The sequence below is a fragment of the Chelonia mydas genome, chromosome 25 (assembly GCF_015237465.2).
Source record: "Chelonia mydas isolate rCheMyd1 chromosome 25, rCheMyd1.pri.v2, whole genome shotgun sequence".
NCBI lineage: Eukaryota > Metazoa > Chordata > Testudines > Cheloniidae > Chelonia > Chelonia mydas.
The window spans coordinates 2,644,658-2,661,924 of record NC_057858.1 but is presented as its reverse complement, the minus strand read 5'-3'; the positions used below and the strand labels follow the sequence as shown (position 1 = coordinate 2,661,924).

General features: G+C 54.8%; 1 protein-coding gene across 1 annotated transcript in view; it reads left to right on the top strand.

The window, feature by feature from the left end:
• Window positions 1–17,267, top strand: part of FBN3 (fibrillin 3) — a 281,443-nt gene that overhangs the window by 164,019 nt on the left and 100,157 nt on the right. Inside the window, exons 10-17 of the mRNA XM_037885777.2 lie at window positions 1,666–1,818; window positions 2,550–2,747; window positions 4,606–4,749; window positions 5,601–5,720; window positions 8,062–8,187; window positions 10,397–10,519; window positions 11,453–11,728; window positions 17,127–17,180. Coding sequence (XP_037741705.1) covers window positions 1,666–1,818; window positions 2,550–2,747; window positions 4,606–4,749; window positions 5,601–5,720; window positions 8,062–8,187; window positions 10,397–10,519; window positions 11,453–11,728; window positions 17,127–17,180 — 1,194 coding nt within the window. The remainder of the gene's footprint in view (window positions 1–1,665; window positions 1,819–2,549; window positions 2,748–4,605; window positions 4,750–5,600; window positions 5,721–8,061; window positions 8,188–10,396; window positions 10,520–11,452; window positions 11,729–17,126; window positions 17,181–17,267) is intronic.

Here is a 17,267-nt window from a genome sequence, read left to right as displayed (position 1 = left end):
CCAAAAAAACCCAGACTCCTATACCCCACTGCTCTGGGTCTGTCACAAATACCTTACTGGTTGCCCAGAAGCCAACAACACAGTTCCCTTAAAGCAACCCTCCACCCAGACACCCAAGTCACATATGATGAGGATTACTGAAGATCTTGTTCACCATATAAGAAAGTTCTACCAATCACAAAGGATCGGACACATTACCTCCCAGGCTAATGAATATTTCAGTTCTTACCCAAATACATGCTTACAGCCAGTTCTTGTTAACTAAACTAAAATTTATTTAAAAAGAAAAGAGAGAGAGTATTGGTTAAAAGATCAGTATACATACAGACATGAGTACAGTTCTGAGATCAGATTCATAGTAGAGATAAAAAGAAAAGGAGGACTTGTGGCACCTTGGAGACTAACAAATTTATTTGAGCACAAGCTTTCGTGAGCTACAGCTCACTTCATCGGATGCATTCCTATGAGTTTTTTCATGAAGTTGATAGATTTCCACTCCATACGGCTAAATTCAGTGCCCTGCATAATGCATCCGATGAAGTGAGCAGTAGCTCACGAAAGCCTGTGCTCAAATAAATTGGTTAGTCTCTAAGGTGCCACAAGTCCTCCTGTTCTTTTTGCCAATACAGACTAACACGGCTGCTTCTCTTAAACCTGTCATAGTAGAGATAGTGAGCTTTGTAGTTGCAAAGAGTTCTTTCAGAATTAGTCCATAGGTTATAGTCCAATGTCCAAGTTCAGGGGATCCAGTTAGAACTGGAGATCTCAGCCTTATCACTTAAGCTTCCCCTGCATGAAGCATCAAGCAGATTTGAGATAAAAAGGATCAGGACCAAGAGGTTTTGATACAGTTCCATGCCTTCTCTTGACAGGTCGGAGGCCTTAGGGAAATAATAGACAATCATGGAGACTTTGAAGTAGATCTATTTCCTAAGCATCGCCAGTAATTAGCTATACAGATTAACATAAGGCAATTGCCTGTTTTCCACCATTCTCAGGTGATTTGCTAAACATTTCAAAGGAGTTGAATACAGCCATATCCCATGTTTACAGTTCATTTAAATGTCAATATTTCCTTTTGATCTCTAAATTAACAGAATGCAGCATAGACAGGGACTGTTTGACTACGTTGTTATCCTCTAACAAGACACGAGTACAGACATATAATTAGTATCACCTCTAACGTCTAACAATACAGGTTTGCATTTCAAAGGTTCTAGCCTATCTACCATGGAATGGCCCTAATGACCATTTGCATACTTCTCTAACGTGTCTCTAAAGGTTGGCTCTGGGTCATTTAGCCTGCAAGCTGCTTAACCCTTTCTAGCCATGCGTCACACTTTGTATAAGATTCGTTGCAATTATATAACAGTGGTTGCAACAATGGTTTGCATGATCATACTCTATTCAGATAATGTCTCAGCAAGATTGGGCCTTTCCAACTGGAAATGCTCAGGAAGGAGGCACTGGGAAATGCTGCTGTTCTCAGGAGCCAGTCTCCTCATCCCACACAGAATCCAGCCCTGAGGAAGTGGGCCCCAGAAATATGTCTCTCTTGCTGCACAGATCTCCTGTCTCCCTCGGAGAGGTTGATTTTGATGGGCTGGGTGAGGGGCCCCTCCCTTCTCAGGCCACCCCCCATTCACTTGCTCCTCTTTGTTGCAGACCAGCGGATTGGCACCTGTTTCTCGGCGCTGATCGGCGGGCGCTGCGCTGGGGAGCTCCCGGGCCAGTACACCAAGATGCAGTGCTGCTGTGACTCCGGGCGCTGCTGGGCGATCGGGCAGACCCCTGAAATGTGCCCCGTCAGGGGATCCGGTAAGCAACACAACGAGAAAGCCACTAGTGCCCCACTGAGCGCGACCTGTTCTTCACATCCGTGAGCTGTGCTTGCGAGTGATTCTGGGAGGAAAGGTCGGTGAGGGTCGCACTGGATTGCACAAAGCCAGGGAATTCAGGGGTAAGGGCCCCCAGCCCGCCCCCCCTTGGGAAAAGAACAGCAGAAGGGGTCCAGCAAGGGCAGTAACCTCCCCAGCCTACCCTAGCCTTGCCCTGGCTCCCTGGGCTTGGGAAGAGATCAGAAGGAGCGAAGGGCTGCAGCAGGGGGCTGGGAATCGGGTCTCTGGAATTCTGTTTCCAGCTCTGCCTTGCTGCATGACTGCACTTCCCCTTCTTGGGCCTACGTCTGCCCCTCCGGAAAGCAGGGCCACGCTCCTTACAGGGGCTGTCACTGGAAAACCAACAGCAGCAGCACAATGACCCCCCCCCCCCGGGTAGCCCCATGCCTGCTGCACAGAGCAGACAGCTCTTCCTATTGCTGCAATGTGGGAGCTACTGGCCAAATGCGACCACAAGACCCACCTCACCTGGGCTTCACTGATGAAGGGGAGTAAAGCTCTCTCCCAGCCCACCCTCCCCCAAGCCCCTGCTTTCCCTGCCCCAGCCACTGTTGCTTTCATGCCAGCGTTACCTCTGCCTCCCATGTGAGACGGGCAGGGACACTCGGCCCGCGGTGTTGGAGTGACGCTCGGGCGGCTGTTTCGTTTCAGATGAGTACCGCAGGCTCTGCATTGAAGGGCTCCCGGCCGTGCCGGGCTTCTCTGGGAGCTTCCCTGGGATTCCTGGGTTTGGGCCAAATGGTGTCGGGCCTGGAATCAGCGGACCTGGAGGCATTGGACCAAATGGGGCAAATGGCCAAGGCGGGATCCCGGGGCTTCCTGGGATGGGCCCTGGAAGTTCGAGCATTGGTAAATTAAATCTCCTGTCTGCTAGCACTGGACCACCTTGGCTGCGTCTCTTCCAGGCTGTGTCATACCTGGTGTGCCTGCCTGAGCTGCACACGCACTGGGAACAGCGCTGTTACCCAGACGCTGGGGTTCTTTTGACATGGCTGGACTGATGGGATGTGACACTAACGCTGTGCAGAATGCTGGGCCCAGCACACAGGTCACACGGCATCTCCTGGCACAGCAAGGAGCTCCGATGGCTCCGAGTCCCAAAGAGGCAGGCTGCCGTCCAGCAAAAATGTCTTTCTAGTTACAGAACTGGAAAAGAGCTTCAGCGGGCCCTTCTCCCTCCCTCTCATGGCATGGCAGAGCCCAGCTCCACCAGCCAGAGGGCCCAGGCAGGGTGTGGAGCGCTGGCTGCTGGAGCGAGCATCGGGAGGGGAGTCAGGGTGTCATGGATTCTAATCCCAGCCCTGCCACTGATGTGCTGTGTGCCCTTGGGCCAGTCACTTACAGTCTGCTCTGACACTTGGCTGGGAGCCTGCTGGTAGGGGTTGGGTCTCCGCCGCCAGCAAAGGTGGTCACCCCTTGCAGGGGCAGCCCTGCACCCCTCTGTTTGGTTTCCCAGCTCCAAGAGGGGCTTTGCTGCGCTGTGTGTGGTGATCGGAGTCATGGGATCAGATAGGCACCTCAGTGTCTAGCCCTTGTCATTGCAAAGAAAAGTGTGACCCAAGGGTAGCTAGTGAGGCAATTGACATTTGCTTGAGTCTGCAGGTGCCTGAAACGCAAGCTCTGAGCCGGGGAGCTACCTGTTCATCATAACTCTGAAAGCTGCTGCTTTGGGCCTTTGTCATTAGTCTGGACAGGCTCCTGTAGGGGCGCCCCCATACCCTCCTGCTCCACACTGAGCAGGGGCCACAGCTGTGTGGGCTGTTCCTACCCTAGAGGAGGGGAGCAGCAATCCAGCTTCTTCTCTCGCTGGGAGTTGGGATGTACTCATGGCACATCTCCACTGCAGCGGGGAGGTGTGAGTCTCGGTGCAGGCGGGATTGTACTTGGGCGGCCAGCGCTGCAGCAGCCACGCTGATCTTCCCAGGCACTAACTCCAGCATGAGAGTCTACCTGTGCTGAGATGTCCCATGCCCAGGTGCTGTGCAGACCCCCTGAGCGTGACCTGGATTGGCAACGTTGGTCTTGGTCACAAAGTTATCCTGCCTGTTTAATTCCTGGCCTCTCCATTCAGGATGTTGCCCCCAGTCCCCAGCACTTTTGGGTGAAAGATCACAAGAGCACTCTGGGAAACGAGGAGCCAGACCCCTTTGCCGCTGCCCTTCAGTTCTGAGCTGCAGCAGCCCCTGCTACGCCAGGCTCACAGCTTGGCCAGGCTGCTGGTGTAGTGACCACATGGGGCCTGGGCGAGGCCCCGCAACAGCTAGTGACTGAAGACTCGAGCTGGGGCCTGGCCAGATTTCCAGAGTTGGGTGGGGAAGGCCCAGGGCCAGCAAGGTCCCCTAGAACCAGCTTTGCAGCCCGTTCCATCCTCCGACAGCTCCTTAGCCGAGTCCGTGCAGACAAGCCAGTGCTGGCTCCTTGGCCTCGCGTTGGAGTGAGCTCATTGGGCTGGCCTGCCCTGGGAGTACAGTGCCCCTGTCCATGTCAGTGCCTTGGAGAAGGGGATGGGCCTGCCCGCAGTCCCTGGTGGGGGAGGCGCGGTGTGTTGCAGGTGATGCTGGGAGGCCCATGCAACAGCACGCCTTTCGGGAGGTATGCCCTCTGGGGGTGTTCTCCCCTCTCTCAGACAGCGGGCTTCTCGGGTGTGGGGAACGGAGCAGGGCGCTCAAGGCTGCCATTCCAGCTCTCTTCTCTCTGGGGTTTCCAGGGACTGCCACCTTAAATCAGACCATCGACATCTGCAAGCACTTCACCAACCTGTGTCTGAACGGGCGCTGCATCCCCACCCCCTCCAGCTACCGCTGCGAATGCAACATGGGATACAAGCAGGACGTGCGTGGCGAGTGCATTGGTGAGAGAATCCCCTGGGCCAGGCACCAGCTGCACCGCTGGCCCCACTCCTGCTCTGCCACAGACAGCTGCTCCTCCTTGGTGCCCTGGCAGCCTCGGGGGTGCTTGCAGCTGCCTCCCACCCCCAGCCTGAGCTTCATGGAATAGTCCTGGGGCCTGGGGTTGCCCCCAGCTGGTGGGATTAAGCAGCGCAGAGCAGCACCCTCGTGGCACTGCGGTGCTGGGCGGGGTGAGGCAGTGGCATGGGGGCTGTACCTGGCACCACGAGGAATGCTGGGGGCAGCCACTCCCCCCCCTCTGTTCCAGTCTGATCGTGGGTGCGCGGGAGAGTTGCCATCCATTTAGTTCCCTGTTGCTGAATATGGCAGAGCTCTAAAATACCTGTTCTCTGTCCACACACCACCCCCCCAACAAAGACAGCACCTGGGATGAGGGGCCCTGGGGTCTTCCGACTCTGGGCTGCAGCCCCATAAAGTCCTCCTCATAGTGCCCAGCCACCCCTGTGCCCTGGGCACCGAGGCCTTTCTGACCCCCCAGGCTCCACTGGCTTCTGCAACGACAGGCCGGAGGTGGCTCCTCTACTCAGGTCTCCGTAGAGCAGTGCGTGTGACCTGCTGCACCTCACTGTCCCCTTCACGCTGGCCTGGCAGGGTGGTGCTGATCCTGAGGAAATGCGGATCAGCACCTGGTAGGATCGGGCCCTTGCTGACCTAACAACATTCCTATTCCTGAGCTGGGGTTTAGCTAGGCGGCCCCATGGGACCCTGGTGAAGGGCTGCCAAGCAGCACCGGGCTCTGGCACTGCCTTCCCAGGGGTTGGGGGCTGCCAGCTTCTTGCCCTTTTCCTTCCAGATGTGGACGAATGTTCCAGCAGCCCCTGCGTGCACGGCGACTGTGTGAACACACCTGGTTCCTACCACTGCAAGTGCCATGAGGGCTTCCAGAGCACCCCCACCAAGCAGGCCTGTATCGGTACGTCCGTCTCAGGGCTAGCACAAGACGCCCCAGCTGGTCAGGAGGATGGGCTCAAAAACAGAGTGCAGAGTGGAGCCCCGAGCTCCCCGAAGCGGTGCCCTGAGGGCCGTAGAGTGAAGGGAGAGCTGCTGGCACCAGTGCCCTCTCAGCAATCAGCTGCTCGCTGCAGGGCAGCAGATGCTTTTGCTGGTGTGCCCAGAGGTGCTGAGGGTGATGCGGGCCAAGCATGAGGCGAGCCATGGGCCAGTACCACGCACTCTGCTTTGACAAAGAGGGGCTTTCACAGAGGGTCTGTTCCAGTTTAATTCCTTTAATTATGGAGGGAGATTTTTACCAAACTAGTTAAATCTGTACAACCCCAGCTGTGGGCACAGTTATATCAGTATGAAGGGGCCTTATGCCAGTTCAGCTTGTTCCCTTTCGTACACAGGAATAAGCTATGCCAGCGTGGCATTATATCCCCCGAAAAACTACCTGAGAAGACCGAGGTGGGGCCCAGTGGCAATCATGTCATGCAGGGTCATGCAATTAAAGACTGCACCGAAATGCACACACACAAGGGGCAAGGGCGAGTCTGGCAGTTCCTAACTTTTGAGTGCTGGATGTGGAACCCTGGTAGTGTTTTGTGGGTAATTTCCTAGGCTTTTAAAAAGCAAAGTGAAACCCAGCAATTCCATCCTGCGGTATCAGACTGCCACCCAGGTGGGTCACTGGCAGGGTGGGGACTGTTCGAGCCACCTCACAGACCTCTGCCACTTGAGCTAAGAGGACCCAGTAGCCAGGGGAGGTTGTCCTAGGCCAGCCCTGGGGGTGATGGGACATAGACTCTGTCAGTGGATTTTACAGCTGCTTGCTGACAGCAGGGGAACATAGAGGGCTCTTGGGTTCCAGTCCAAGTTCTGGGGGGAGGATACTGTAATTGACCCTTCTGTCCCTGTCCCCGCAGTCTCCTCTTGTCTCCTTCTGCTCCTATCCCCCCCACTCAGCTCCTGCTCCATTCCCTACCTGCTGCTATGTCCCCTGCTGCTCCTATCCTGACCCCCTCCCCAGCTTCTGCTCATATTTCTCCCACCGCTGCTTCTATCCTCACCCGCTGTCCCCCGCTCTAGCTCCTCCCCTGGTTCCTATCCCCCCCTTACAGTGGGAAGGGCTGGTGACCAGCTGGCCTAGTGGGCAGCTCATGGCCTCAAGGTTCTGCTGGTCAAGTGGTCCCAGAGGGGGCCCCAGCTGCAACCTCAGTCACCCCCTCATGCTCTGATTGCTGCCTCAGAGCTGATCACTGCAAAGGAGAGGGGGGCAAGGTGGGGGGACCGAGGCCCACCTACTCCAGTGGGTCCCCACCCAGAGTCTCAGGCGTCTTGGAATGTCCAGCCCAGCTACTAAGCACTCGGTTACCCCATGGGTCACTTCCTGCCAGTTTGGGGCCTAGTCACAGGCTTAGCAGACTCTCCTCACTCAGTGTCATAGAATCATAGAACATCAGGGTTGGAAGGGACCTCAGGAGGTCATCTAGTCCAGCCCCCCTGCTCAAAGCAGGACCCATCCCCAATTTTTGCCCCAGATCCCTAAATGGCCCCCTCAAGGATTGAATTCACAGCCCTGGGTTTAGCAGGCCAATGCTCAAACCACTGAGCTATCCGTCCCCCCAGGTCAGTCAGTCCCTCTGCCAGGGATTTCACCTCCCAAAGAGCCGGGGGAACCTAGGGGCCTGTCTACACCGCAGTTAGAAACACACAGCTGGCCCATGCCAGCTGGCTTGGCCTCACAGACTGAACACAGCTGCCTGCACTACTCCAGCTCACCGTGCACGTGCAGTGCGTGGGGGCTGCGCCGTGCGAGCCCTGCCACAGCGAGTGCTGCTCACTGCGCTGAGGCTGAAGCCCTGGTCAGGCAGAGCAGAGTAACTGCTGGGGAGGGAAGGAGGCCAAGGCTGGGGAAGGGGGTTCTCTGATGGGACTAAGGGCCGGATCCAAAGCCCGTCACAGTTGGAAGAAAGGTGTCAGTGAGCTACAGATCAAGCCCATACGTGGGCTGTATCGAGCAGCTGAGGGCAGAGGGGCTGGCAGAGGCTTTTGCAGGGGGCCAGGAGCACAGAGCAAGTCTCCCCCAGGGAGATGCACCTTGCACAGGGAGGGAGTGTGGGCTGTCAGAGCCGGGACCTACTGCACGGATCTGAGAGCAGGATCCTGCCCTTCCTTGGGAATGGGTTCTCCTAGGACCCAGCCATGGCTATGTGGCCTTGACTCCAGCTGGATGGAGAGGGAGTCATTGCTGGGGTTACCAGGCTCAAGCAGCTCATGTGTCTGCTGCTACCTGGCTGTGTTTGTTTCCCTGCCAGATATTGACGAGTGCATCATGAATGGCGTCATGTGCAGGAATGGCCGGTGCGTTAACACCGACGGCAGCTTCCAGTGCATCTGCAATGCAGGCTTCGAAATCACCCCCGATGGCAAGAACTGTGTCGGTGAGCAGCTTCCTTCAGCATGAGATCAGCTGCAGGCCTTGGATGGGGCCAGTTCCTGTTCTCACTCACACACCACTGGAGGGAAGGAGGGCAGAACTGGACCCATTAGCAGCAGTAATCCCGTGCACATATATAACAGATTCATCCAGAAGAGCCAGACCCCAGGGGCTTTACAGAGTTCATCTCTCACCCAGCCACCTCTGGGGTGAATGCAGTTTAGCAGCATCTCCCAACCATTGAAGGTGGGGGGAAGAGTCAGTGACCTGGTAGAAACTGCTCCCTGCATGTAAGTGGGGAGAGTGAGGGATCTTGCAAGGGCTCTTGTGAATCATGCCATGGGATCGTTAGTGGGAGATTTACATCACCTTTGCGAACCTGCACTGGCAGCCGCACTGCGCCCCACGCAAGAGGAGAGAGCAGAGGTCAGCTCTGGCTCCACCGCCAGGGTGCCCAAGTGTCACCAGGGTTGATTCCTGCAGCAGCTGGACATTTTCTTAAGGATCTCAGTGTCTGGGAAAGGCTTTGCAGGCCCATCCAGTACTAGCCAGACCTGGCCTCCTTGCTGTGGGGCATGATTTGTACACAGCCCCATCATTAGCTCCTGCAGCTTGCCCTTGGTACCCGGCCTTTGGGTCCCACAGAGGAGGAATCTGCAAGAAATTTTAAACTTTCCTTAAAGAAATGGCTTCAAACCCTTCCGGTTGTGTATTAACCCTTAATACATGAAGGGAATGAAAGCAGAGGCAGTGCTGTTGGCCTGAGGCAGCCTGCGGCGGTAGGTGGCCATGAGGTGTGATAGCTGGATTTTCATCTCGGAGGTGTTAGCGCTGAAGCCCAACAAGGATCAGCTAAACATCAGCATTGCTAAAGATTTTGTTGTGGGTTGTTGTGGTAGAAATATCCAACTCACCTGTTTATCCTGCCTTCCCCAACTGCCCCCACCTCTCCAGGGGCCAAAAGGCTCATCTGCCTCCAGCCCCCCGGCAGCTAAACAAAGAGCAAAATAAATGCCATGCCTGGCAAGGGCTGGGGGGATAACTCTGTGGCTGAGGGAAGGGGGTGGGAACCTTCCTTTCCCAATTTCCTGCAGTCCTTGCTTTGCTGCCATACTCAGGCCCCACTTGCCAAGGGGAGCCAGCGAAATCTTGCTTTTCCCACAGGGTTCCTCCAGAACAGGGAGGGTCACATTGTGCCTCAGAAAAATCCACCCTGTGCCTCCGAAGCTCCCATTCCCCTCCTTAAGAGGAAGGGCAGCCCAATGGGCAGGGCCCTGCCCTAGGAAGCGGGAGTAATGGGTTCAAGTCACTCCTTGCCCACAGACCCGCTGTGTTGGGTCAGTTGCTCAGCTTCTGTGGGCCTCAGTGCCCCCCCACACACACACCCTGGGGAGAATAGCGCTGCCCTGCTCCCCAGGCAGCTGGGAGGGCCAGTGCCTGGACCATTGTGATAGCCTACTATGGTGATGGGTGCTCAGAGGGTGTCCCAGCCCCTGATTTCATTTAGTTGTTAGCAAAGAACCAAACCTTCCCATGGTTTGCGTACGAATAGTCCTTTGTATAAGGTGCTGCTGGCTCCGTGGGTGGCCCCTCTCCCTTGGGTGCTGCTGGCTCAGCCGGTAGCCCCGTCCCTTGGGTGCTGCTGGCTCTGTGGGTGGCCCCTCTCCCTTGGGTGCTGTTGGCTCAGCATGCACTGCATTGTGCTGCCCCTCTTCTGTCACTGCACAAAGCCACCGGGGCTCTTGCTGCCCCACCCCCAGCGTCTGTACAGTGGCAGCACAAATCCTCCCTCCAGCCCCGCCCCTGCAGATGCAGTTCAGAGAGGCAGCCCCTGGCTCTGCAGTGGGATTCGAAGGGGCTTTCTCTCGCTGTTGGTATGAGTGGAGCCCCGGCCCGGAGCGCTCTGCTTATGGAGGTCCCTGTGGGGGCACAGCTCAGAGGGCCAGGAGATGTCAGCACATGTTGTGAAGTGATCGTGTGCAAGGGGGACCGTGTCTCTGCCTGGCACTGCACTGGCAGACGTTCTCACTGTCCTGCCTTCTCCTGAGCAGCCTGGGGCCTGCGCAGGCCCAGGGCTGCTCTGAACCGATCCGTAGTGCTGGTGCAAACCGCGATTGGCGCTCACACAGGGCAAGGCAGGGAACAGAAGGAGCCAAGCCCAGAAGCCCTGCTGCACCTTGCAGGCTCTGCTCATGTTTTTTGTCGTCCCCCAGACCACGATGAATGCGCCACGACCAACATGTGCCTCAATGGGATGTGTATTAATGAAGACGGCAGCTTCAAATGCATCTGTAAACCCGGCTTTGTGCTGGCTCCCAATGGGCGCTACTGCGTCGGTGCGTAGACTGCAGGGGTCGGTCCCTCCCCCGGTCCTGGTGTGCGCCGGGTGTCTCTGGGTGTCTGTGCAGCGGGAGTGAAGGGGGGGAGGCAGGGGGAGTGGAGGGCCAGGCATGTGGCTCCATATACCTGTGGTCCTGACTGAATTTTCTGCTCTCCCACCAGGCTAAGCAGCAGAGCCAGGAGTGCCAGTCTACGTGGGGGGAGGGAGTGGGCCTGCTCTCAGAGGGCTGGAGGGTGCCATGGGATGGGGGAGGCTGCTCTCAGAGGGCTGGAAGGTGCAGGGGGTGGAGGGGGCTGCTCTCAGAGGGCTGGAGGGTGCCATGGGATGGGGGAGGCTGCTCTCAGAGGGCTGGAGGGTGCCGTGGTGGGGGAGCAAGCCTGCTCTCAGAGGGCTGGAAGGTGCAGGGGGTGGAGGGGGCTGCTCTCAGAGGGCTGGAGGGTGCCATGGGATGGGGGAGGCTGCTCTCAGAGGGCTGGAAGGTGCAGGGGGTGGAGGGGGCTGCTCTCAGAGGGCTGGAGGGTGCCATGGGATGGGGGAGGCTGCTCTCAGAGGGCTGGAGGGTGCTGTGGTGGGGGAGCAAGCCTGCTCTCAGAGGGCTGGAGGGTGCCATGGGATGGGGGAGGCTGCTCTCAGAGGGCTGGAGGATGCTGGGGGAGAAGGCAACACTCCGGTTTCACCCAGAAATTGGTGAAGTGAAGGAGCCTCATGCTGAGCAGCTGGAGGGAGCTAGAGAACTGGGCACCCTGCTAGCCCCAGCCAGCCAGGGCGAGCCAAGGGCAAACTACATTGAGTGCTGCAGCCATGCGTGCTGGGGGCCCTTCCCTAAGCTACGGAGCCCCTGAGAGTCTCCCTGTTGGAGATTGAACCCCTTCCCTGCCTGTCCTGCCGCCAGTCAGTAGGTAACAGCCACTGTGTGCTTCCTTCTCAGACATTGACGAGTGCGAGACTCCTGGCATCTGCATGAACGGCTGGTGCATTAACACGGAGGGCTCCTTTCGCTGCGAGTGCCTGGGCGGCCTGGCTATCGGCGTGGACGGGCGGGTGTGCGTGGACACCCACATGCGCAGCACCTGCTATGGAGGCATTAAGAAGGGCACCTGTGCTCGCCCCTTCCCAGGAGCAGTCACCAAGTCCGAATGCTGCTGTGCTAACCCTGACCATGGCTTTGGAGAGCCCTGCCAGCCCTGCCCGGCCAAAAACTCGGGTGAGCGCCACGGCTGTGTGTTTGTGGAAATCCAAGGGGAACGTGCTCAGAGCTGCAGGATCCCTCTGGGGTGGACCAGCCCATCCAGCACAAGCATCACAAGTTTCCTGGAATGGCCACGGATGCTCTGCATCATGGGCTAGCTACACCAGTGCTTCCCGAACGGGGCTCTCTAGAGCCCATGCTGCTCGTACAGGCGCTGAGCTTAACCTTTCCCCCAGGGCGCTCTGCCCTGAAGCCCTGCTCCCACACCACTTCCTCCCCCGAGGCCCCACCTTTGCCCTGCCTCTTCCCACCCCTGCTCCATCCCCTCCCCAAAGCTCCTTCTCCTCCCCTAGCCCCTCCCCGAGCTGTGGCTAGGCGTTCTGGGGGGGCTGCTGCACCCCTGGCTTGAAGCGGTTCCATCACATACAGTGTTTAGAGTTTGGATCAAAAGCTCTCAGCCCCCGACTGTACAAACTGTTCCAGCCCCCCTGCTGAGCACCCACTATTTTTTCCTGTGGGTGCTCCAGCCCCAGAGCACGCACGGAGTTGGCGCCTATGGCTGCTGATCCATGGCTGGCCAGCTGCCCATACGGTGCTGGTTCCTCTGCTTCCAGCTGCCAAATCCTATAGGAAAAAGCTAAAACGCCTGTGACTCCCCAGTGTCCCTTGCGTGGGGGCGGTTGCTGCACTTGCCACAGGACTGTTATCAGAGAATCCGAGAATCTCAGGGTAGGAAGGGACCTCAGGAGGTATCTAGTCCCACCCCCTGCTCAAAGCGGGACCAGTCCCCATCTAAATCATCCCAGCCAGGGCTTTCTCAAACTGGGCCGTAAAAACCTCCAAGGATGGAGATTCCACCGCCTCCCTAGGTAACCCATTCCAGTGTTTCATCACCCTCCTAGTGAGAAAGTTTTTCCTAATATCCAACCTAAACCTCCCCCACTGCAACTTGAGACCATTACTCCTCGTTCTGTCATCTGCTACCACTGAGAACAGTCTAGATCCACCCTCTTTGGATCCACCTTTCAGGTAGTTGAAAGCAGCTATCAAATCCCCCCTCATTCTTCTCTTCCACTAAACAATCCCAGTTCCCGCAGCCTCTCCTCATAAGTCATGTGTTCCAGTCCCCTAATCATTTTTGTTGCCCTCCGCTGGACTCTTTCCAATTTTTCCATATCCTTCTTGTAGTGTGGGGCCCAAAACTGGACACAGTACTCCAGATGAGGCCTCACCAATGTCGAATAGAGGGGAACGATCACGTCCCTCGATCTGCTGGCAATGCCCCAATTTATACATCCCAAAATGCCATTGGCCTTCTTGGCAACAAGGGCACACTGCTGACTCATATCCAGCTTCTCATCCACTGTAAGCCCTAGGTCCTTTTCTGCAGAACTGCTGCCGAGCCATTCGGTCCCTCGTCTGTAGCGGTACATGGGATTCTTCCGTCCTAAGTGCAGGCCTCTGCACTTGTCCTTGTTGAACCTCATCAGATTTCTTTTGGCCCAATCCTCTCATTTGTCTAGGTCCCTCTGTATCCTATCCCTACCCTCCAGCTGATCTACCACTCCTCCCAGTTTAGTGTCATCTGCAAACTTGCTGAGGGGGCAATCCATGCCATCCTCCAGATCATTAATGATGATATTGAACAAAACTGGCCTGAGGACCGACCCATGGGGCACTCCACTTGATACCGGCTGCCAACTAGACAGGAGCCATTGATCACTACCCGCTAAGCTCGACAATCTAGCCAGCTTTCTATCCACTGTATAGTCCATTCATCCAGTCCATACTTCTTTAACTTGTTGGCAAGAATACTGTGGGAGACGTGTCAAAAGCTTTGCTAAAGTCAAGGAACAACACGTCCCCTGCTTTCTCCTCATCCACAGAGCCAGTTTTCTTGTCATAGAAGGCAATTAGATTAGTCAGGCATGACTTGCCCTTGGTGAATCCATGCTGACTGTTCCTGATCACTTTCCTCTCCTCTAAGTGCTTCAGAATTGATTCCTTGAGGACCTGCTCCATGATTTTTCCAGGGACTGAGGTGAGGCTGACTGGCCTGTAGTTCCCCGGATCCTCCTTCTTCCCTTTTTTAAAGATGGGCACTACATTAGCCTTTTTCCAGTCATCCGGGACTTCCCCCGATCGCCAGAAGTTTTCAAATGGCCAATGGCTCTGCAATCACATCCGCCAACTCCTTTAGCACTCTCGGATGCAGCGCATCCAGCTCCATGGACTTGTCCTCGTCCAGCTTTTCTAAATAGTCCTGAACCACTTCTTTCTCCACAGAGGGGTGGTCACCTCCTCCCCATGCTGTGCTGCCCAGTGCAGTAGTCTGGGAGCTGACCTTGTTCATGAAGACACAGGCAAAAAAAGCATTGAGTACATTCGCTTTTTCCACATCCTCTGTCACTAGGTTGCCTGCCTCATTCAGCGAGGGGCTCACACTTTCCTTGACTTTCTTCTTGTTGCTAACATACCTGAAGAAACCCTTCTTGTTACACTTAACATTTCTTGCTAGCTGCAACTCCAAGTGTGAAGTGGCCTTCCTGATTTCACTCCTGCATGCCTGAGCAATATTTTTATACTCTTCCCTGGTCATTTGTCCAGTCTTCCACTTCTTGTAAGCTTCTTTTTTGTGTTTCAGATCAGCAAGGATTTCACTGTTAAGCCAAGCTGGTCGCCTGCCATATTTACTATTCTTTCTACACATCGGGATGGTTTGTCCCTGTAACCTCAATAAGGATTCTTTAAAATATAGCCAGCTCTCCTGGACTCCTTTCCCCCTCATGTTATTCTGCCAGGGGATCCTGCCCATCAGTTCCCTGAGGGAGTCAAAGTCTGCTTTTCTGAAGTCCAGGGTCCGTATTCTGCTGCTCTCCTTTCTTCCTTAGCCTCACCGGTGCTACGTGAGGTGCTTAGGGGCCATCTCACCATTGAGATGTGCATTGCTCTCGGAATCGGTGGGGGGAGCACTGTGCTAGGCCATTTTTACATCTAATTCTAGTCGTTGCTGCTAACAGCTGCTGACATAAAAGTTGCAAAAGTGCTGCACAGGCTCATAAGTTACGGGCTCCTTTTGGCGGGACGTTTCCCATGCTGGGTCTCTGCCCAAAGGTGAGGGGTTTTGTGTGTCTGGAAAAGTTTGACCCATTTTTGAGTTTTCAGAGTGAAATGACTAATACGTGCACTGGTGTGTTTTGTTCACGCAGATATCTGGAAATGGCTGGAATGCTCAGGTTCATGCCTGGGGGGACGGGCGGGGGGGAGGGATATTATTCCTCCCCGGGCTTCATTAGGCTTGAAAACCTGGGTTTGTGCTAACAAAGTGATGAGCACATAAAAGTACTGTGTGAAGCCTGCACAGTAAACAACAGCTGTTAAGCCTTCAGGGGCCCGATCCTGCAAGCAGTCAGCACATGGGGAACTTTTCTCACATAAGCAAAGATGTGCATGTGCATAAGGGACTGCAGGAGCAGGTCCCAAGCGTTCATGCAAGTCACTGGGGCTGCCTGTGCTGTCAGCAGGGACTGCGTGTACAGGTGCTTGCAGGCTAGAGTCCCACATAACCGTGGGCCTGAGTACTAGAAGGGATTCCTCCTGACTGCCAAGAGGCCCGTCGGTGCTGGTTAGGCAGCATGCTGGGGACTCTGGGTTGCTTTTACCTCATTTCTTCATCTTTTCTTTCTTTACACAAAGGGCCAGGGAAATGAAATGCCCAAACTCTCCCGAGTGCGATGTCATAGCTGGCCAGTCACACTCCCAGGGCAGGCAACTCCAAACAGCATTTGGCCACATTTGGATCTCAGAAGCTCCAGTGTTTCCTCAGCCATGTTGCACGTACAAAATAGTCTCGACTCTGTTTCCTTTGATAACACTGAACTTTCCTGGGTGACTGTTTGTTGTTTAAAGAGAGCAGACGTGCAGTGTAGGTATGTGAACGCCCAAGAAACCCTCCCTTTGTCGTTTCCTGGCTTGACGGTGCAGCCTTACTACCACTCTGAGGTTTCACAGTTCCATAGGTTCATAGAGTTGAAGGCCAGAAGGGACCATTAGATCATCTAGGCTGCCCTCCTACATAGCACAGGCCATTTCACCCAGTTACTCCTGTAGTGAGCCCAATAACTTGGGTTTGGCTAAGCAGACCTTCCAGAAAGGCCCCCAGCTTTGATCTGAAGACATCAAGAGGTGAAGAATCCACCACTTCCCTTGGTTAATCCCCTCACTGTTAAAATGGGCCCAGTTTCTATTCTGAATTTGTCTGGCTTCAGTTTCCAGGCATTGGTTCTTGTTCTGCCTTTCGCAGCTAGACTAAGCAGCTCTTTAGAACCCAGCATTTCTCCCCGGGATGGTGTTTAGGCACCGTAATTGAGTGACCCCTTAATCTTCTTTCTGATCAGCTAAACAGATCAAGCTCTTTAAATCTGCCACGATCAGGCATTCTCTCCAGCCCTCAAATCATTTTGTGGCGCTTTTCTGAACCTTCTGCAATTTTGCAAGATCCTTGTAGAAATGTGGATTCCAGAACTGGACGCAGTGTCCAGTATCATCTCACCAATGCCATAAACTGAGGTAAAATCACCTCCCTGCTCCTACTCACCACTCCCTTCTTTATACATCCAGGGATCACATCAGCCATTTTTGCCACAGCATCACACTGGGAGCTCGTGTCGAGCTGCTTGTCCACTCTAGTCCCTAACGCCTGTTCAGAGACCCTGCTAAGCAGGACAGAGTCTCTCATTCTGTGGGTGTGACCTGCATTCCTTGTTCCTAGATGTCTGACCTTGCACTTGGTTATGTTCAACTACATTTCATTTCAATGGGCCCAGCTTACTGCGTGATCCAGATAGCTCAGTAGGACAGCCATGTTTTCATCGTTATTTACCATCCGCACTATTGTGGCATCTGCAAATGTTATCAGCAGGGAGTTTACATTTACTTCCAGATCGTTGACGAAAATGTTGAATAGCATCGGGCCTAGCATCAGTCCCTGCAGAGCCCCACTGGAAACAGCCCCGTTCCACGATGAGTCACCACTGACAACTACTTTTGGAGATCTGTCAGTCAGCTAGTTCTTAATCCACTGAAGACGTGCTCAGTTGATATTGTGTAGTGCAGTAGGTTAGGTTCTTGTATGGAATGCAGTTCGGCGGGTGATCCTGCAATGCTGAACTGGTGATGGGGACCCTTCCCCTGTTGCACTCGAAAGTAATTGCAATATTAAAGAGTTGTATTGTAAAAATGTATAATCCGTTATTACGGACAGCCAGTGTTCTGCAGGCTCATGATGTGATACTACAGCAAATCATCATCATCCTCATCATGGAAACGGTTCTGTTCTGTTTTGAAATGATCTCGTTTTGTTAATGCCGTACAGACGAGCAAATGAATCTAACTGTCAAACTTCTCTCCACAGCCGAATTCCAGGCACTCTGCAGCAGCGGCATAGGAATAACAGCTGATGGTAGAGGTAAGGGCTTCCCCAAGCACCATATTATAGGGAAAGGAGGACTTGGGGCACCGTAGAGACTAACAAATTGGTTAGTCTCTAAGGTGC